Source organism: Microcaecilia unicolor, chromosome 1 (assembly GCF_901765095.1).
Source record: "Microcaecilia unicolor chromosome 1, aMicUni1.1, whole genome shotgun sequence".
NCBI classification, from domain to species: Eukaryota; Metazoa; Chordata; class Amphibia; order Gymnophiona; family Siphonopidae; genus Microcaecilia; species Microcaecilia unicolor.
The window spans coordinates 395,702,537-395,724,251 of record NC_044031.1 but is presented as its reverse complement, the minus strand read 5'-3'; the positions used below and the strand labels follow the sequence as shown (position 1 = coordinate 395,724,251).

General features: G+C 47.3%; 1 protein-coding gene across 1 annotated transcript in view; it reads right to left on the bottom strand.

Moving 5' to 3' along the window:
• Positions 1–21,715, bottom strand: part of SYCP2L (synaptonemal complex protein 2 like) — a 331,807-nt gene that overhangs the window by 97,124 nt on the left and 212,968 nt on the right. The window contains 1 exon segment of the mRNA XM_030210982.1: positions 13,974–14,068. Within this exon segment, the coding sequence (XP_030066842.1) occupies positions 13,974–14,068 (95 nt within the window).

The following is a 21,715-nucleotide window of genomic DNA, read 5'->3' as shown; positions in this document are numbered from 1 at the left end:
GTATGCATGCATCACATAAGGTGCATAAGAGAATGGCATAGACAGAAGGCAACTGAAAGTGGAATAGTACAGATGGAAGAAAATGAAGTGCATACAAAGCCAAGAAAACAGAACATTGGATTGGGAAGTACAGTAGTTAAAAGAAGGTATAGCTGGCTTCTGGATATTTGATCTCCTGTGCCCAGGTGTGCAAAGGAAGGACTATTACCATTAAAGAGGTGTTACAAAGTACTGACAGAGAGATCTAAAAATAATTTTGCTTGCATTATATAATTGTAGAGAAAAGGTTTAGGCATCCTTGATGAAATTATGCTTTGATGAATCCCTAAGTGAACAGAAGCTCTGCATAGTACAAAGTTCAGCAAATTTGAATGCATAACTCATATTTGTATGTTTTTTTTCACAGATTCAACATAAGAAAACCAAAAATGTAACAACTGCCAAAGTTTGGACATCTTTTCAGTCAATACTATCTCTTAGCAGATATAAAAGCTTCCAAATGTTTCTTGTAGCCAATTAAGAGTCTTTCTATTCTTTCTATGAATCTTTTTTCCCATTCTTCCTAGCAGAACTCTTCTAGTTCAGAAATAGTTTTAGGTTTTCTTCTATGCACTATGTGGTAAATTCTAGAAATTGTGCCCAAATTTAGGCACCAGGAAAAATGCATCCTAAGTGAAATTCTATAATGGGTTGTAGGGATAAAAGCCCCTGCCACAGTACAATTAGTGTATCACAGAGTCTATATGTTACACCTGTGGGAAATTCTACTAAAGCATGAAATCTGCTTTGAGTTTTCCAACACTTGTGCTGTGATTGGAAATTTGTCCAGGCATGCCTGTCTGAAAAGGACCTGTTATCTGGCTGATGCAAGACAAAGGAATTTCAGTCATGCTGACCTTAGATTGTTGAGTTCAGGGAAGATTTTCCAGAATGTCAAGAGACGTTCCTGTGTTTTTTTCCAGTCATAACATAAGGGGCACAGCCAATCACTTTCTGTAATGTTATCAGACATTGCCAAGAACAAAATGATATAAAAGACATTTCCCTCATCGGGGCATCTAGATCTACAACATTTATCTTATATCAGCTTATATCATCTGATATCAGTTCACCTCATTGAGCACTGCCTGTGAGGACAAACATCTGCTGCTTCAGTCATCCCGGAGACTGTCAATGTATGCAGGTTGTATGGCCTAATTCTGTGCTCACTTTTGGCAACAGATAATAGGTAGTTTGCCAATAGGGGGAGTATGTTCCAATATCATAGAGTGTCTGTTTAAAGGACAGAATTTAAAGTACTGTTATTCTACTTTAACTTTTTCTTCTATATATTACTGTCAATATTCCTTACCTACAAATAGTTTAATTCAAGTATATAAATAAATTTATTTCTATTAGTTTCAGGTTGTTACTCTAGTAATATAAACAAATTAAAAATCTCAAGAGGCACCACCAAGGAATGTTCCACCCAGGAAGAGACTTGTTCTCTAGTGGAATGCACTCTCAAGAAAGGTGGAACCTCCTTTCCACGAAGCACATAAGCTGACACTATAGCCTCCTTGATCCACCGAGCTATGGTCACCATTGCCCCTCACAAGCACAAAAAGGTGATCAGTAGGGCAAAACTCCTGAGACACACAGAGATAACACTGGAGGACCCGACGAATGTCCAGTTAATTGTGCTGTTCATCTGACCCAGAACAGTCCAAGAGAATAGGAAGAACCACAGATTGGTTGACATAAAAAGGAGATACCACCTTGGGCAGAAAAGAAGGAGCCAGCTGAAATTCTACTGTGTCTGGAAAAAAATGAAGGAACAGAGCCCAACAAAACAAAGCTTGCAACTCTGAATCGCAATGAGCCAAAGTTACAGCCACCAGAAACACTATCATCAACATGAGATCCTTAAGAAAAGCCTCACACAATGGCTCAAAAGGTGCCGAAACCAACATGGACAGCATGAGATTAAGGTCCCAGAGCAGGACAGCCGGGCAAATAGGGAGCTGAAGTCACACTCCCTGCAAGAAACAGTACACATCTGCGAGAACTGCCGGAGCTTACCCCTGAGATGACCCTGAAAACAGGACAGAGCCAACACCTGCACCCTGAGAGATGACCAAGCCAGCCCAGTACAGAAACCAGCCTGCAGAAACTCCAGAATGTGAGGAAGGGAAGCTTTGACTGGCACAATACCGCGATCCTGGCACAAACTCGCAAAGATGTGCGAAACACACACACATAGGTGAGGGAAGTGGAAAGTTCACACAAAGACAAGCCAGTCTTAATGATGGTAGCAAAGTAACCCCGCTTCCTTAAGCGTGCCTGCTCAAGGGCCAAGCCATAAGAGAGAATCTATCCAGATCGCCCATGAATACTGGTTCCTACACCAGCAGGGTAGCTGAGCCTGGCCCACCAACAGACAAATTAAGTCCCTGTACCAGGGCCTTTGGAGCCAATTTTGCACCATCAGAATCACTATGCTCAGAAGCTGCGCAATGCACTGAACCACCCTGCCCATGAGAGACCAGGGAGGAAACACACATAGGAGGCTCGCCGTGGGCCAAGGCTGCATCAGAGCATCCAGGCCCTCCACCTGCTGAAAAACTGAGGGACCTGGGCATTTACTGATGTGGCCATCAAATCCATCACAGATGACCCCCAGCAGTGAATGAGTGCAAACACCTGAGGATCGAGCCTCAACTCTACGGGATCCAGAAGAGTCCAGCCGAGATAATCAGCCTCCACATTGTCAACCCTGGCAAAGTGAGCCACCAAAAGATCCGTGAGGCGTCCCTCCGCCCAAGCAAACAGAAGGGCAGCCTTCTGCACTACCTGGAGGCTTTTCACGCCCCCCCTGCCAATTAAGATACACCATGGCCATAGTGTTGTCAGAGAATGCTCTCACCGCCTTCCTGAGATGTGCCTGAAACACAGTCAGGGCCAGGCAAATCTCCCTGGTTTCCAGGACACTGATGGACAAAGAAGCCTCCTCAATGGACCACAAGCCCTGTGCCATGTGACCTAATGAGCTCCCGAGCTGGACAGACTGGGGTTTTGTCATAATTGTCCACGGCGGGGCCAGACTGACCCCCTTCCCCCCAACACCACACCAGATGACAGCGCTCCAGTCACCAGTGCAAACTGGTACGGGCCTTGGTCCTGAGATGCATCATTGTGAGAGGAGCACAATCTGTAAAGGGCTCATGTGAGCCAACGCCCAAGGAACCACCTCCAAGGATGCCACCATGGACCTTAATACCTGTAGAAACAGCTTCACCAGTGGTCATCTGGCCTGAAGCAGAGCCGACACCCGACCCTGGAGCTTCCAAACATGCTCTTTGCTGAGAAAAACATCACTCAAAACAATAACCATTGGTCAATTGGACCTCGCAATGCGGAGGGCATAACAAGGATTGACCTGAAACAAGAAACATCTAACAGAGTGCAGCCTGGAACAGAATAAAAATGGGCCTAGGAGGGTTGGAGTTGGATTCTAAACCCCAAACAGATTCTGCAGCACCGACTGCCCAAACCGACTGTCGCGTCGACTGTCCTGCTGAAGGCAGTAGTGAGATGTGTGTGGACTGATGACCACGTTGCAGCCTTGCAGATCTCTTCAATAGTGGCTGACCTCAGATAAGCCACTGACACAGCCACGGCTCTAACATTATGAGCCGTGACATGGCCCTCAAGAGTCAGCCCAGCTTGGGCGTAAGTGAATGAAATGCAATCTGCTAGCCAATTGAAGATGGTGCGTTTCCCGACAGCAACTCCCCTCTTGTTGGGATTAAAAGAAATAAACAACTGAACGGACTGTCTGTGGGGGCTTGTCCACTCCACGTAAACGCCCAATGCTCTTTTTCAGTCCAAAGTGTGCAACTTGCTTTCGCCAGGACGGGTATGAGGACGGGGAAAGAATGTTGGCAAGACAATCGACTGGTTCAGATGGAACTCAGACACCACCTTCGGCAGGAACTTAGGGTGCGTGCGGAGGATTACTCTGTTATGATGAAATTTAAGATAAGGAGCATGAACCACTAGAGCCTGAAGCTCACTGACCCTACGAGCTGAAGTAACAGCCACCAAGAAAATGACCTTCCAGGTCAAGTACTTCAGATGGCAGGAATTCAGTGGCTCGAAAGGGGGTTTCATCAGCTGGGTGAGAATGACATTGAGATCCCATGACCCTGGAGGAGGCTTGACAGGGGGCTTTGACAAAAGCAAACCTATCATGAAGCGAACAACTAAAGGCTGTCCAGAGATAGGCTGACCTTCTAAATGCTGATAAGCACTAATTGCACTAAGGTGAACTCTTACTGAGTTGGTCTTGAGACCAGACTCTGATAAGTGTGCAAGGTATTCAAGCAGGGTCTGTGTAGGACAAGAAAAAGGATCTTGGGCCCTGCTGTCACACCAGACGGCAACCTCTTCCATTTAAAGGAGTAACACCTTTTAGCGGAATTTTTCCTGGAAGCAAGCAAGACTCGGGAGACACCCTCAAAAAGACCCAAGGAGGCGAATTCTAAGCTCTCAACATCCAGGCCATGAGAGCCAGAGTCTGGAGATTGGGATGTAAAAGCGCCCCCTCGTTCTGAGTAATGAGGGTTGGAAAACACTCCAATCTCCACAGTTCTTCGGAAGATAACTCCAAAAAGAGGGAACCAGATCTGACGGGGCCAAAAGGGCGCTATCAGAATCATGGTCCCTTGGTCATGCTTGAGTTTCAGCAAAGTCTTCCCCAACCAGAGGTATGGGAGGATACGCGTATAGAAGGCCTGTCCCCCAATGAAGGAGGAAGGCATCCGACGCTAGCCTGTCGTGAGCCTGTAGTCTGGAACAGAACTGAGGGACCTCGTGATTGAGTTGAGTGTCAAAAAGATCCACCGAAGGGGTGCCCCACTCTCGGAAAATCTTTCTGGCTACAGCCATGTTCAGCGACCACTCGTGAGGTTGCATTATCCTGCTCAACCTGTTGGCCAGACTGTTTACGCCGGCTAGATAAATGGCTTGGAGAAGCATGCCGTGTTGGCGAGCCCATAGCAACATCTGAACGGCTTCCTGACACAGAGGGCGAGATCCGGTGCCCCCCTGCTTTTTGATGTAGTACATGGCAACCTGGTAGTCTGTCTGAATTTGAATAATTTGATTGGACAGCCGATCTCTGAAAGCCTTTAGGGCGTTCCAGATCGCTCGCAACTCCAGGAGGTTGATCTGAAGACACTTTTCCTGAAGGGACCAAGCTCCTTGAGTATGAAGCCTACTACTACTACTACTACTATTCAGCATTTCTATAGCGCTACAAGGCATATGCAGCGCTGCACAAACATAGAAGAAAGACAGTCCCTGCTCAAAGAGCTTACAATCTAATAGACAAAAAATAAAGTAAGCAAATCAAATCAATTAATGTGTACAGGAGAGGAGAGGAGGGTAGGTGGAGGCGAGTGGTTACGAGTCAAAAGCAATGTTAAAGAGGTGAGCTTTCAGTCTAGATTTAAAGGTGGCCAAGGATCTCCCGACTTGTGCTCCCCACCCTAGGAGGGATGCATCCGTCGTCAGCACTTTTTGTGGCTGAGGAATTTGGAATGGGCGTCCCAAAACCAGACTGGATCGAATTGTCCACCACTGAAGGGAATTCTGAAGGTCGGTGGACAGCTGGATCACATCCTCTAGATTCCCTGTAGCTTGAAACCACTGGGAAGCTAGGGTCCACTGAGCTGATCTCATGTGTAGACGTGCCACGGGAGTTACATGAACTGTGGAAGCCATGTGCCCTAGAAGTCTCAACATCTGCCGAGCTGTGATCTGCTGAGACGCTTGAACCCTAGAGACCAGAGACAGAAGATTGTCTGCTCTTGGTTGGTTCGGGAAGATAGGCACAAGCTGTCTTTGTGCACAGCAGAGCCCCTATGAATTCCAATTTTTGAACAGGCCTGAGATGGGACATCGGGTAATTGATTACAAACCCTAGTAGCTCCAGCACTTGAATAGTCATCCACATGAACTGTAAAGCTCCTGCCTGGGAAGTGCTCTTCACCAGCCAATCGCCGAGATAAGGGAACACATGCACTTCCAGTCTGTGTAGAGATGCTGCAACAACTGCCAGGCACTTGGTAAATACCCTGGGTGCAGATGCCAAGCCAAAAGGCAGCACACAGTACTGAAAGTGCTGCGTTCCCGGCCGAAACTGCAGATACATCCTGTGAGCTGGAAGTATCGAAATGTGAGAGTAAGCATCCTTTAAGTCCAGAGAGCATAGTCAATCGTTTTCCTGAATCATGGGAAGAAGGGTGCCCAGGGAAAGCATCCTGAACTTTTCTCAAACCAGATATTTGTTCAGGCCCCTTAGGTCTAGGATGGGACGCATCCCCCGTTTTCTTTTGCACAAGGAAGTGCCGGGAATACAAACCCAGCCCTTCTTGCCCTGGTGGAACGGGCTCGACCGCATTGGCGCTGAGAAGGGCGGAGAGTGCCTCTGCAAGTACTTGCCTGTGCTGAGAGCTGAAGGACTGAGCTCTCGGTGGGCAATTTGGAGGTTTGGATTCCAGATTTACGGTGTATCCTAACCGGAGTATTTGAAGAACCCACCTGTCGGAGGTTACAAGAGGCCACCTTTGGTGAAAAAATTTTAACCTCCCTCCGACAGGCAGATCGTCCAGCACAGACACTTTGATAGCGGCTATGCTCAACTGGAGCCAGTCAAAAACCCATCCCTGGTTTTTGCTGGGGAGCTGCAGGGGCCTGCTTCGGCGCACGTTGTTGACGAGAACGAGCGCGCTGTGGCAGAGCCTGAACCAGCTGTCGAGAAGCAGGAGTGTACCTATGGCCCCTAGAGGCGTAGGAAGCACTTCTCTTCCCTTAAAAAAAACTTCCTAGATGAGGAAGTAGATGCAAAAGGCGCCCGCCGGGAGAGAGAATCCATAGCATTATCACGCTGATAGAGATGATCAATCAACTCTTCAACCTTCTCTCCAAAAAGATGATCCCCCCCAGCAAGGGATATCCACAATCTTCTGCTGACTCCTTTCCTCCAGGTTAGAGGCACGCAGCCATGAGAGTTTGCGCATCACTATACCCATAGCAGAAAATCTGGATGTCACATCGCAAGTATCATAAATGCCCCTGGACAGGAATTTGCGACATGCCTTCTGCTGCCTGACCACTTGACAAAAAGGCTCGGCCTGCTCCGGCGGGAGCGCATCAACCAAGCTCTCAAGCTGCCTCACTGAGTTCCGCAAATGAATACTCGTAAAGAGCTGGTACGATTGGATTTTGGATGCGAGCATGCCAGCCTGATACGCCTTTCTCCCAAAAGAGTCCAAGGTTCTATGCTCCTGCCCCGGGGGCGCCGAGGCAAAGTTCCTAGAACTCTTGGCCCTTCTGAGAGCGGAATCCACCACCGCAGAATCATGAGGCAACTGAGGCCTGACGAAACTGGGTTCCCCGTGAATCCGATACTGGGACTCAGCCTTCTTGGGGATAGTTGGACATGAAAGAGGCTTTTCCCAGTTCCTCATCAGCACTTCCCTGAGTGTATCATGAAAAGGAACTGTGGTAGAAGACTTAGGTGGAGATGGATAATCCAGGACCTCGAGCATCTTGACCCTGGGCTCATCCACAGTCTCCACAGGGAAGGGAATGGCCTCAGACATTTCCCGGACAAAAGATGAAAAAGACAAGCTCTCCAGAGGGGAGAGCTGCTTCTGAGGTGAGGGAGTTGAATCAGATGGAAGACTACTACTACTACTTAACATTTCTAAAGCGCTACTAGGGTTACGCAGCGCTGTACAATTTAACATGGAAGGACAGTCCCTGCTCAAGGAGCTTACAAACTAAAAGACAGGTGTACAATCTAAAATCAAGTGTACAATCTAAAAGACAAGTGTAGAGACAATCTGATAGGGCATACTATATTTCTCGAAAGGTTAGGTGCCAAAAGCAGCATTGAAGAGGTGAGTTTTAAGCAGAGATTTGAAGATGGGTAGGGAGGGGGCTTGGCGTAGGGGTTGAGGAAGAGTGTTCCAGGCATAGGGTGAGGCAAGGCAGAATGAGCGGAGCCTGGAGTTGGCAGTGGTGGTGAAGGGTACTGAAAGGAGGGATTTGTCTTGACAGCGGAGGTTACGGGCAGGAACATAAGGGGAGATGAGGGTAGAGAGGTAGTGAGGAGCCGCAGACCGGGTGCATTTGTAGGTAAGGAAGAAAAGCTTGAATTGTATGCGGTATCTGATCGGAAGCCAGTGAAGTGACTTGAGGAGAGGGGTGATATGAGTATATCGGTTCTGGCGGAATATAAGACGTGCGGCAGCGTTCTGAACGGATTGAAGGGGGGCTAGATGGCTAAGTGGGAGGCCGGTGAGGAGTAAGTTGCAGTAGTCAAGGCGAGAGGTAATGAGAGCATGGACGAGAGTTCATGTGGTGTGCTCAGAGAGGAAAGGGCGAATTTTGCTGATGTTGAAGAGGAAGAAGCGACAGGTCTTGGCAGTCTGTTGGATGTGCGCAGAGAAGGAGAGGGAGTCGTCAAAGATGACTCCGAGGTTGCGGGCAGATGGGACGGGGAGGATGAGGGTGTTATCAACTGAGATAAAGAGTGGAGGAAGAGGAGAAGTGGGTTTAGGTGGAAAGACGAGGAGCTCGGTTTTGGACATGTTCAGCTTCAGGTGGCGGTTGGACATCCAGGCAGCAATGTCGGATAAGCAGGCCGATACCTTGGCCTGGGTCTCCGCGGTGATGTCTGGTGTGGAGAGATATAGCTGGGTGTCATCAGCATAAAGATGATACTGAAAACCATGAGATGAGATCAGTGAGCGTGTGTAGATTGAGAAGAGAAGTGGTCCAAGGACAGATCCCTGGGGAACTCCAACAGATAGTGGGATGGGAGTGGAGGAAGATCCATAGAGTGTACCCTGAAGGTGCGGTGGGAGAGATAAGAGAAGAACCAGGAGAGGACAGAGCCTTGGAACCCAAAAGAGGACAGTGTGGCAAGAAGTAAATCATGATTGAGTGTGTCAAACGCAGCGGATAGATCGAGGAGGATGAGGATGGAATAGTGGCCTTTGGATTTGGCGAGGAACAGATCGTTGCAGACTTTAGAGAGTGCTGTTTCTGTCGAGTGTAGAGGGCGAAAACCGGATTGAAGTGGATCAAGGATGGCATGAGAGGAGAGAAAATCAAGGCAACGACTGTGAACGGCACGCTCAAGTATTTTGGAGAGGAAGGGTAGGAGAGAGATGGGGCGGTAGTTGGAGGGGCAGGTAGGGTCAAGTGATGGTTTTTTTAGGAGAGGTGTGACTACGGCGTACTTGAAGGTGTCAGGGACAGTTGCAGTGGAGAGGGAAAGGTTAAGGAAGTGACAGATGGAGGGGGTGACAGTATGGGAGATGGTGTTAAGTAGGTTGGTGGGGATGGGATCGGAGGAACAGGTGGTGCATTTCGAGGAGGAAAGAAGGCGGGAGATTTCATCCTCGGTGATCTCAGGAAAGGAGGAGAAAGAGGCCATGGTTGGTTGGTTGTTGGATGGGGCTACAGGCTGAAGAGGAGGTGGTGGCTTGGTAGTGAACTCAAGGTTGATCTTTTGCACCTTGTCGTGGAAGTAGTCAGCCAGTGATTGAGGAGAGAGTGAAGGGGGAATGGGAGCGGGGGGCACTTTTAGGAGGGAGTTAAGTGTGGTGAAGAGACGACGAGGGTTGGAGCTGAGAATTGGTCAATTGGGTGTAATAATCCTGTTTTGCAAGGAATAGGGAGGAATGGGAGGAGGATAGCATGAATTTGTAGTGAAGGAAGTCTGAATGGGTACGAGATTTCCTTCAGAGGCATTCAGCGGATCGGGTGCAGGAGCGAAGGTAATGGATGCAAGGGGTCAGCCAAGGCTGGGGATTAGTACGCTTTGTGGGAAGGGAGGTGGCTGGAGCGAGGGTGTCCAAAGCAGAGGAGAGAGCGGCATTGTAAGCGGAGACCGCTTTGTCTACAGTCTCGGAGGATGTGATGGAGGAGAGGAGATTAGAGATACTAGAGGATAAAGTGGGGGGGGGGGGGGGTCAATAGCCTGGAGATTCCTGGAGGTGGTGGTTAAAGTTGGACAGGGCAGGGGGGGGTGAAGAAGTGTGAATGTGATCAGGTGATGATCGGAGAGAGGGAGAGCAGAAGCATGGAAATTGGAGGGTGAGCCGGAGGAGAGGACGAGGTCAAGACAATGGCCGTCACGGTGAGTGGGGGTGGTGGAGCACAGCTTGAGGTTGAAGGAGGATGTTAGGGTGAGGAACTTAGAAGCGTTAGAGTCGGATGGGTTATCAGCGTGTATGTTAAAGTCTCCGAAAATGAGGGACGGAGATGAGGGTACAAGAAAGACGGAAAGCCAAGCATCAAAGTCGGTGAGGAAGGAAGAGAAGGATTTATCGGGGGGCGGTAGATGACTGCGACTCTGAGTGGCAGCGGGTAGAATAGCCGGATGGAGTGGGCTTCAAAGGATGAGAAGCAGTGAGACTGTGGTAGGGGGAGGGGTTGGAAACTACAGGAGGGCGAGAGTAGTAGCCCAACGCCTCCACCACGGCCAACTGGGCGGGGAGTGTGGGAGAAGAGATAACCTCCATGGCAGAGGGCCGCGACTGAGGCCGAGTCTTCCGGGGAGATCCAGGTTTCGGTTAGGGCGAGCAGTTGAAGGGAGCGAGAGATGAAAAGATCGTGGGTGAAGGGCAGTTTGTTACAGACTGAGTGGGCATTCCACAAGGCGCATGAGAAGGGGAGGGAAGAGGGGGGAGGAGGGGAATAGAGACGAGATTGGAGACATCCCGGAATCGTTTGCATGGATAGGATGGGGACAGGTGAGGGGACCTGGATTAGGGTTAATGTCTCCCGCAGATAGCAGGAGGAGGAGCAAGAGAATGCGGAGGAAGGTGGGGGAGGTCGGGCAGCGAAGGCGATGAAGACGAGGTCCTAGAGAATCCTCGGCAGAGAAAACTCCATGCCCGCCATCCTCATCAGATGAGTCATCATCGGATGGGGCCAACAGCTCAGAAAGAGCAGCCCGGATCTGAGCCAGTCTCGACATGGAGGTTCTAAATACACCCTCAACGAGGGAAAAACGAACTTCATGAAGAAGTACAGAAGAAACTTCCACTCCGGAGGCTAGGAAACGCGAAGCGCTGAAAACAGAAACTCCATGTCTCCTCAGATGCGGAAAGGAAAAAACTGAGGAGCGTGACCGTGTGGCGGGCGGGAAATCGTAGACTTCTGGCGATTTTTAGCTAAAAATACACCTGGGCCGACGTGACGTCACCCACATGTGAGAATATCAGCCTGCTTGTCCTCGGAGAAAAACTGCTCCAGGGACCTGCATACTGCTTTCAGGGAGCTGGGAATGACAATTCAGACTGGCATAGAGGCTGGCAAAAAAATGTTTTTTTGGTTTTTTTTTTGGGTGGGAGGGGGTTGGTGACCACTGGGGGAGTAAGGGGAGGTGATCCCCAATTCCATCCGGTGGTCATCTGGTCAACAGAGGCACTTTTTTGAGGCTTGGTCCTAAAAATAAATGGACCAAGTGAAGCCAGCGAAATGCTCGTCAGAGCCGGCCATCTTTTTTCCATTATCGGCCGAAGCCGGCCATTTCATAACCATGGCTCCGTCCCGCCTTCGCGACCCTACCGACACGCCCCCTTGAAGTTTGGCCGGCTCCGTGACGGAAAGCAGTTGGCGCCGGCCAAAATCGGCTTTGGATTATACTGATTTGGCCGGGTTCAGGAGATCGCTGGCCATCTCCCGATTTGTGTCAGAAGATGGCCGGCGATCTCCTTCGAAAATAAGCAGGATAGATACGCCGTATGGTGTTCTCATAATTTTGATCCTTTCACCTGTGGGATATCCAAAATTTTACATATTTATTAAGCCTCTCAGACAGCAGCAGATTCATCTTGGTGCGTTGTCTGTTTTTCACAATACAGTAGATAATTATACTCTCATTCAGCATCCTATTATATAAAGATCTTTCAAAGGTCATCTTCAAATTCACCCACCTCCAGTGTCATGGGACTCAATTTTAAATGCCTTTACTTTACCTCCTTTTGAGACTTTACCAACTGCTGAGCATAAATACCTACCTGGAAAACATTTTTTCTGGTTGCCATTACTTCAGCTCAACATATTGGAGAACTCCAGGCTTTGGTTTACTATCAACCATATACCCAAATTTTGCATGATAAAGTGCTACTTCGTACCCATCCTAAGTCTCTCCCTAAGGTGGTGTCTCCTTTCCATCTCAATCAGCCAATCATACTTCCAGTTTTCTCAAACCACCTCCACATACGTCTGAGTCTCAGATCAAGTTGCATACACTGGACTGTGCTAGAGCATTAAGAATTTACCTAGCAAGTACTCATTTTGCACTTAGACCATCTCAACTTTTTCTTTCAATGGGTTCCTCGCATCATCCCCAACCTGTTACTAAGGGAACCATGTCTCATTGGACAGCCACTTGCATTCAGTTTTGATACAAGCAAGCAGGACTATATGATACTTTGAGCATTCCTCATGAAACAGCTCACTGTCTTTCAGCTATGGCCAGTACTACAGCTAACCTGCAGAGATCATCTCCAGTGGTCATCTGTAAAGCAGCAACGTAGACATCTTTGCATACATTCACACAACATTACTGTATGGATGCTGCTTCATCAGATGATTCCACCCTTGGTCAAGCTGTTTTATGGTCTTCCCTTTGAAGCGTCAACTCTCCTCCTCCTTTTTCCAGTACAAGGTAACAGTCACAATTTTTTAAGTTTTATAGCTTGTTTATTAAGATGACTGTTACCTGCGTTAGCTTGGGAGTTTTCAGCTGTGTGGTTATGAGATCTGAAAGTCTGAGGGAGAAATTAGAAGGGGTGTTCTACTAAGCCGTGGCAGCATTTTTAGCTCGTGGTAGAAATCAGCTGGCGGTAAACGCCAAGATGCCCATAATGGGCGTCTCAGTATTTACTGCGAGCTGATTCCTACCATTAGCTAAAAATGCTACAATGGCTTAGTAAAAGACGCCCAGAGTTACTTACCATTTAACGGTACTTCTTCACAGACTGAAGATCTCATAGCCCTCCCACCCGGAGTTGTTGCCAGCTTCAGGAAGTAGTGAGGTGGGAAGCGATGATTTACACTACATATAGTAAGTACAGTAGGGTGCGAGCCCAGGGACATGCACAGAAAGTTCTGTCAGAGCTTTCTAAGCTTTAAAAGGCTGGGTCAGTAACAGCACCGTAACATCACTTCAGCTGTGTGGCTATGAGATCTTCAGTCCGTGGAGAAGTACTGTTACAGGTAAGTAACTCTAATTTCTCTATAATCAGGAAGATACTTAAACACAATGGTCCGTGTATTGGGACCAGCTGAGCTTGTAAAGATAAGTGGAACAATAATAGATGAGAGCTAACTGAACTTTTAGTTGCTTTGTAAACTCAAATGACAAGTAAAACAAAGACATTTATAAAAAGTTTAAAAATAAAAACAAAAAAGTAAGAAGGGTATTTAAATCTACATTCAAGGCAGGAGGAGGCTGTAGAGGTCAATGATTATTCATAATCACAGAAAAAGTGATTGATATATTTGAGATATGCTATTCAGCAACAGATCCCAGTGATTTATGAGACCACCTATCCTCCCTGTTAGGATAAAGACATTTGTATACAAGGGTTTAGGTAGAAACAGTGTACAGATATCAGTCTACTTTGTTTGATGCTCCACTTGTCATGCTCCATTTGTCAAAGTCAGAAAGCTTGCATATATGCAATGTGTGCCCTTCACAGGGTTAAAAAGCCTGTGATTACTACTAAACCTCAAATGAAATGCATCAAAAGCTCCTGACCAGGAAAAGCCTAAATCTCTCCTAAATCATCACTTCATGCTTAGGTGAGCTGCCATAGAACGATAGTATTAACAGATCTTAAATATATACCTGCTATGGCTGTGAAATATATATTTCATTAATAAACCTTTCAACCTACGTTTTCCAAAGATCCCAAATACTCTGGAGAAGATCCACCACCTACAGCGTGCAATGAATCTGCTGTTTCTAAGTCATCCAAAGGACGCTCTTCAGCTGAAATAAGCACAAAAATGTTGAACGCTTACATAATCATTAAAGACTACACACATAGCAAAATCCCAGACATCAGAATTTTCACATACATTCCAAGGATGTGAACTGAGAGTTCTATGTCATTATCCAATACCCCTCCCAAGCCAGGGAAACACCAAATGCACTTTTGAAGAACAAAAGTAAGAAAACTTATTTATTGAAATACTGAATAATGGCTGGTATTATCAGGAATGCTCTTGGAAAGAGTAAGGGTGTAACAGGTCCCATGGCTGGCATAATGGTGCCTTAGCTACTCTCAATGTTTGCTACTACTACTACTATTTAGCATTTCTATAGCGCTACAAGGCATAAGCAGCGCTGTACAAACATAGAAGAAAGACAGTCCCTGCTCAAAGAGCTTACAATCTAATAGACAAGAAATAAAGTAATCAAATCAAATCAATTAATGTGTACAGGAAGGAGGAGAGGAGGGTAGGTGGAGGCGAGTGGTTACGAGTCAAAAGCAATGTTAAAGAGGTGGGCTTTCAGTCTAGATTTAAAGGTGGCCAAGGATGGGGCAAGACGTAGGGGCTTAGGAAGTTTATTCCAGGCGTAGGGTGCAGCGAGACAGAAGGCTCTTTAAATTACAGCAACTAATTTGATCTGCTTTGCTTTCAGCCACAGCTGGGCTGCTATCCAAGTCAAAACTTGCCCCAAAACCCCAATCCCTGCAATGTATGAAAATGCACTTGGGAGAATACATTTCAAACTGGTATACCAGGGCCCTTATTACCCAACTTCAGAGATTTTTCTCTGATCACTCTAGTGATCTCCACCTAAATTGCAGTCCTCAGGGTGAAGCCACAGACTACAATCACTTTGGAACAGGACAAAGAGATCACAGCACTAAGGGCAGTGTTGTGCTGGAGCCTGCTCACAAGAGCTATTTGTTAAGATTTAAAAATTTTGGGAGCCGGTTGTTAAAGTAGGTCCCCAGTGGCTTCTTTAACAACTGGCTCCCAAAATTGAGTTTGGTCCCCCTTCCTGAACGCCCTTTTACTTTGCTGGCGGGGATGCCAAGCTCTGCCAGAGAAATAGACTGCCACCTGCTCCCAACTACGTTTTGTGCAAAAGTCCCATCATGCTACTCAGAGGCAGAAACGAGCAGTGGAACGCAGTGGCACTCTATGTGGCTGGCAGGACTCGGCATCCCTACCAGCAAAGATATGCCTAGGGTGCCCATATGGGGAGGGGAGAAAAGAGAGAGGAATGCATTGCCCCACCAGTTCACCCCTGGGCCCTGCCCCCCCCCCCCCCCCCAAATCATACTGCAGGGCTGGCTATGCCTGGAGAAAGAGACCATTCTTAAAAATATACCTGCACATCACTGACTAAGGGGATGAGCACAGAGCAAGCAGAGAAGGTGGCACAGGACTGAGCCCTAAGCACGCTGACTGATAATGGGATAGCAATGGAGGAGGAACTGAAGATACACAAAGTGTGATCAGACAGGTAAGACGGGGACAGAGAAGAGAGTCCAGAAACCCAAATAAGGGTAGTATGTGGTGGAGGAGATGGTGATCGGTTGTGTCAAAAGATGTAGACACATCAAGGAAGATGGTAATCAAGTAAAAATCCCTGAACCTGGCTCTGAAGACACCACGGGAGACTTTGGCCACGGTGTTCCCCATAGAATGTACAGACAAGACTCTGATTACAGTGCATCATAAATTGCCTGAGATGCAAGAAATCCAGGCAGAAGAGCTGACTAGCACAGGCTTGAACTGTTTGGAAAGGGAAGAGGGAGATGGGACGATAATTGGTAGGGAAGGCAGAGTTCGGTGAGGTTTTAAGGAATGGTATGATTACACCATGTTTGAAGACAGTGGTAACAGCAGTAGTGAAAAGTGATAGCTGGAAAACGTGGCAGATAGAATTGATTGCAGGGAAAATGGAAATAAAAAGCTAACTGGGAAATGGTCCAGGTATTGTTGGTGCGCAGAGATTAGTTCTGCTCTTTAGGGGCAAAAAGTTTGCATCCTAAATGTTCTTTTTCCTTTCAGCAACCTATCACTCTCAAGAAATACATCTTTAAATACTCAGGTGCTAAGTTATCATTAAATAACTATTGCTACAAACAGCTTCTTAAAATGGTAGCAGAGGGACACACACATACATGCTAGCCAGAAAACAAAAGAGATTTTTTTTTAAACTGACATATGTGAAGTAGGGTAGTGTTTTCTTAAAAGGCCCTATCAGCTGAGGAAGTTAGGTTATAATAGAGCATAGTCTGCAATACTAGTCTGCTGTATGGAGAGCATTGCTCATGAGGACAGAGACCTGAAACAAGCATGGGGAGATAAATCTGAGCTGTGTTAATGTAAAGCTTGGGGAGCAAAGGCCAGTCAGGAGCAGCAGATATCATAGGAGTAATGGTAACCTCCAATGCCTTGGCGAAGAACCTATTGCTATAGCTACAGGACAGCGCTTTTCTAAAACTCACTCAGTCCATTTTTTGTCAGTTTTGAGTTATGCGATTCATTTCATTCATGAAGGCAAGACTCATTTACTGTAGCTTATTCCTGTGCCAAAACTCACTAAGTCCATGGTATTTTCATGACCTGGGGCCCTGTATACTAAGCCGCACTGTAGTTTTTAGCGCACGCTAACGCTAGAGACATCCATATATTCCTATGGGTGTTTCTAGTATTAGTGCGTACTAAAAAGTTAGCGCGGCTTAGTAAACGGGCCCTTTGTGTTGAATAATCTATGCAAATCTAAGTCCAAACACTGTTACCTATTTTTCTCAAAAGTGCTCTCCAATTAAAAAATAAAAAAAAGAACAGTTGCAAGTTGGGCAATGAAGGATCTAGCGCTAAATGAAGGGGCTTATTTTGAAGGTTATAGAGGATTTCTTCTTTGTGGTTCCAAAGTTAAGCAAATTAACATTTTTTTCTATCAGGTATCCTATTCTGAAATAATCCTTTATTTTATTGGAGGGAAAATACTTGCAAGCTGACACAAAAAATGGGCATTTATTTTGTAAATACGTTTAATATCAACAGCATCCAGCACCACGCATTTTGAAGAGGATCTCAAGATCACAACCTATGCAATTTTCAGTTGACAGTTTTTTTTTTGTTTTTTTTTTTAAAGGAGGGTAGTTTTTGCCAAGGTTTTACTTAAGCGCTTTTTAAACACGAACATTAGATGACTTCCGGTGGAGCCGAGAAGCAAGATGGCCGCTGCTCCGTGAGCTCCATCGACCCAGAGCTACAGCCGCGCCGCAATGACATGGAACCTGCACAAAAATTAAACACAAGTGGCACCCGAACTCCGAAACACACAAGCAGGCAGAGGCGGAACGCCAATAGCTCAAATGTCGGTGGAGAGAGAGAGAACCGCAACACGAAGGTCGGACTCCAACATGGCGCGGGACAACGAGCGACGGTGCTGCCCCAGAAGCCCAACAACACAGTGAGAGGCAAGAGCGGAGAGGGGGCACCTGAGAGAGAGCTGGCGTGGAGGGTGAGCGAGCTGAGAGATAAAAGAATTGCTCGACTACCCCCGTTTTCCCCCTGAGCGACCAAACCCGGGATTAAGGGGTCTGTGCTGGGGCGCACCTAAAGCGGGCAGACGGCAAATAAAAGAAAGTACCGGAGCCAGGAGAAAACGGGCAGCTTCTTTAGTAGCCGATCGGGGGCCCGGGAGGTGGCGGCCACGGTCCGAATATTACCAAACGGGTGGCACAGGAGCACATGAGGAGGTACGTCATAAGCTAGACTGGGCCCGAATCCTTGCCCACAGCACAGCAAAATCCCCCCCCCCCCCTTGTACGCAGTGGAAATGGTGCATGAACATAAGAATCAAACAGCATATGTTACTTGGTACAAAAAGATCACATCATTACATAGACTGCCCAAACGAAGGACTTACGGTAAAAACACTCTCTGCCCTAATTAATCGAGGGCTGAGACGGACCAAGGGAAAGGCCTGCGCAACCTATGGAGCCTTTCTTACGGCCCATACCAAAAGGAACAACCCGCAGAGGAACTAAATTTGAGAAAGGGAAACTCTCATCCACCAAGCCAGAGACAAAGGTGGCGGAGGGGAAGCAGGAAGAAGCAGAGGAGTTCAGTGAAAAACAGCTAGCGCAGATCACGATGGCTGTCTGCGCAGCCCTGAACCCGAGATTTGATCTGTTGGAGAGTCAGCTAAAGAACTTAGAAACTTCCAGGGTTGCAACTGAGAAGAGACTGGGAGAAGTGGAACAACGGATCTCGACTGTAGAAGACGAGAGGTCGCAACATGAGCAAGAACTTTCCCGGTTGCGGGAACAACTGAAGGCGCAGCAAGACAAAATAGAAGATATGGAGAATAGAGCAAGATGATGTAATCTGAGACTTGTGGGAATACCGGAAACCATTCCGGAACAATCCTTAGGAACTATATTAGAGCAATGGTTGAAAAAAGAGCTGGCCTTATCAGACAGCTATGGAACACTATGCATAGAGCGCGCTCACAGGCTGGGCAGACGAGCACAAGGCCAGATGAGGCCGAGGATTGTTATCAAAATATTCAACTACCTCCATAAAGAAGAAATTCTACGGGGCTACCGTATGAAGAGAGATTCACTAGCGTATGAAGGTGTCCCAGTAAGAATCTTCCAGGACTACTCGGCAGGAGTCCAAGACCAAAGACGCAGATTTCACCCCCTGTGTGCATCGCTAGTACAGAAGAAAACCCGATTCATGCTATTGTATCCAGCAGTCTTGAAGATCCAGCATGGACAAAACTGGCGGACCTTTAAAATAGCCCCAGAAGCACAACGGCTCATAGACACTGAGCTGAAGGTGCCGGAGGACTGACAAATGAGCACTGGGCCACCCTGGCACTAATATAGAGGATGTTAAATATGGTTGATGGTCGCTTCACCGAAGGGTCGAAGCGACGGGTAAGAATATAAAGGTTTAAGTTGAACTGTATTGCTGTTTATATCACATTGGGGATGGTTATTAATCTGTTCTGTTCAAAAGTTAGCACTAAGTGGGCCAGGTTATTCGGGCCGGACACACAAAAGGGTCACTGGAACCGACTAAGGAGTGCACTAATCCTGAAAGTGGGTTGCATGCAAGGAGTGGGTTCAATGATGTCAGGGGCTGTAGACTGGCAACAGAAGTCAACACAGAAACGAAGGGGAAGGAGGGGAAGAAGGGGGGGTGGGAGGGAGGGGGAGGGCTCTGGGTGGGACAAGGGAAGGGGAGAACGAGGCAGTAATGCTATACAATTCGAACAGGAGTCATGCCATCGAGGGGTCGACTGCCATGCAGAGATTCTGGTACAGTCTAGCAAAGTCGATCCAAAGGCGAACTTTCAGCTTCACAGGGATCAGAGGGAGATCAATAAGGAGAGCCAGGGGAAGGGCTGGGACACAGGGCCTCCAAAGCAGGAAAGGCAAGTGAGTAGTCACAATCTCTCATTGAGCAACACACTGTAGAATAACGACCTGGAATGTGGGAGGTATAACCTCCCCAATTAAGAGGAAAAAAATTCTGGCCCACCTAAAACGCATGCATGCAGATATTGCTTGTTTACAAGAGACCAGGCTAACAGACCAAGAGCATGAGAAACTTGCCCAGGGATGGGTGGGGTAGATACTATATGCATCCTCAGATGGTCGCAGAGGTGGAGTGGCGATTTGTTTACATAAGAACCTAGCTTATTCAGCAGAAATGATTTTACAAGACACTAAGGGGCGATATTTACTGGTTAAATTATGGTTGCAGGGCAGGGAGCTATATATATTGAACATTTATGCCCCCACCCCCGCAGAGCGCTCCTTTTTTCCTGAGCTGGTAAAATGTATGCTCCCTTACCAGGGCAAACCATTGATTATTATTGGAGATATGAACAGCCTGCTGGACCCAATAATGGACAGCACAGGGATTAGGAGGGAGAAAGGGGGGAGTCAGGGGGAGAGTAAGATATTACAAGAATTTAGGGACTCTCTCTCTGCGGTAGATGTCTGGAGGGTTTTACACCCCGAGACTCACAACTACACTCATAGGTCCCGGGCACACGGAACTTGGAGCAGACTAGACTATGTGTTCATGACAACAGATCTCTTCCCCAGCGTAAAAGAGGCACAAATAGCAGAAATAATGATTTCAGATCACGCACCAGTGTGGGCAGATCTAGGGGCCTCTGTAGAATATTTGAAGGCTAGAAGATGGATATTCCCAAGTTATTTAAGGAAGGATAAGTCCTTCCAAGAGTTCTTAATAAAAAAAATGGGAAGACTTTGTATCGCACAACAAAGACCATATGTCTAACCCGCAGCTCTTCTGGTGTGCGGGGAAGGCAGTATTAAGGGGAGATATAATTGCATATGTGTCAGCTAGGCGGAGGAAGAACGCGATGAAACTGGTAACGTTGGGAAAACAGATGCAAAAGGCTAAACACCGTTATACGGCGCGAGCAACAACAGCCAATAAAGAGACATACCTAGCAGTCCAGGCAGCAATAAATTCACTCCTGCATGAGGAAATGCAAAGGAACCAACTCTACCAAAAATATAGGTTCTATAGATTTGGGAACAGAGTGGGTGGACTTCTGTCCAGGTTAACACAGAGCAAAAGGGGGAATAGGACAATCCCTACTATGAAAGGAAAAAAGGGAAATGTCACAAATGCCCCAGACAAGATAATACAGCTATTACAAAAACACTTTAAAGAATTATATGTCTCGGGCACGCGTAGGGAGGGGACGGAGATAAGAAAATTCCTCCAACGGGCAGGTATGCCACGCTTAGGACCAGATGATGTTTCCCTACTGGAGGCGCCCATCCAACCCCGGGAGCTACAAGAAGCGATTAAAAGCTTAAAACCATTCTCAGCACCAGGTGTGGATGGGTACACAGGGGAATTCTATAAGCTAATGCAGGCAACCCTGATAGGCCCACTCTTTGCATATCACCAGGCTATCATTCAAGATGGGCAAATTCCTCAACATGAAAATACTGCGAGTATCTCGCTACTATTGAAACCTGGAAAGGCAGTGGACGAGCCAGAGCCATATAGACCTATATCCTTAATTAATGTAGATATCAAGTTATTAGCGAAACTACTGGCAAAACGCTTAGCGAGGTGCCTGCCGAACATCATTGACCCTGCACAGGTGGGTTTCATTCCAGGGAGGCATTCAATGCTCCATGTACGGAGGGCACTGATGGCAATAGCCCACAATCGCTACCAACATATCCCTGGACTGGTGGTGAGCTTGGATGCCGCCAATGCTTTTGATAGAGTGGATTGGAACTTCCTTTTTGAAATAATAGATTGGGTGGGGTTCCCCAGTGAGACACAGCAGGCCATCAAAGCCTTATACACAAACATGTTTGCATATGTAATGGTCAATGGCGGAATGTCGCAAAGATTTCCGGTGGAACGGGGAACAAGGCAGGGTTGCCCCCTTTCCCCTCTGTTTGATTTAGCGTTGGAGCCCTTGTTAAGGATACTGAATTCGGCGGCAGAGATTAAGGGGGTATGGACAGCAGATCGTGAGATCCGAGCCTTGGCTTATGCAGACGATATTCTTTTAATTCTCACGGAACCCCAGGGGTCCCTCCCGGCGGCCCTGGAGGTCATAGAAGAGTACGGCCGATTCTCA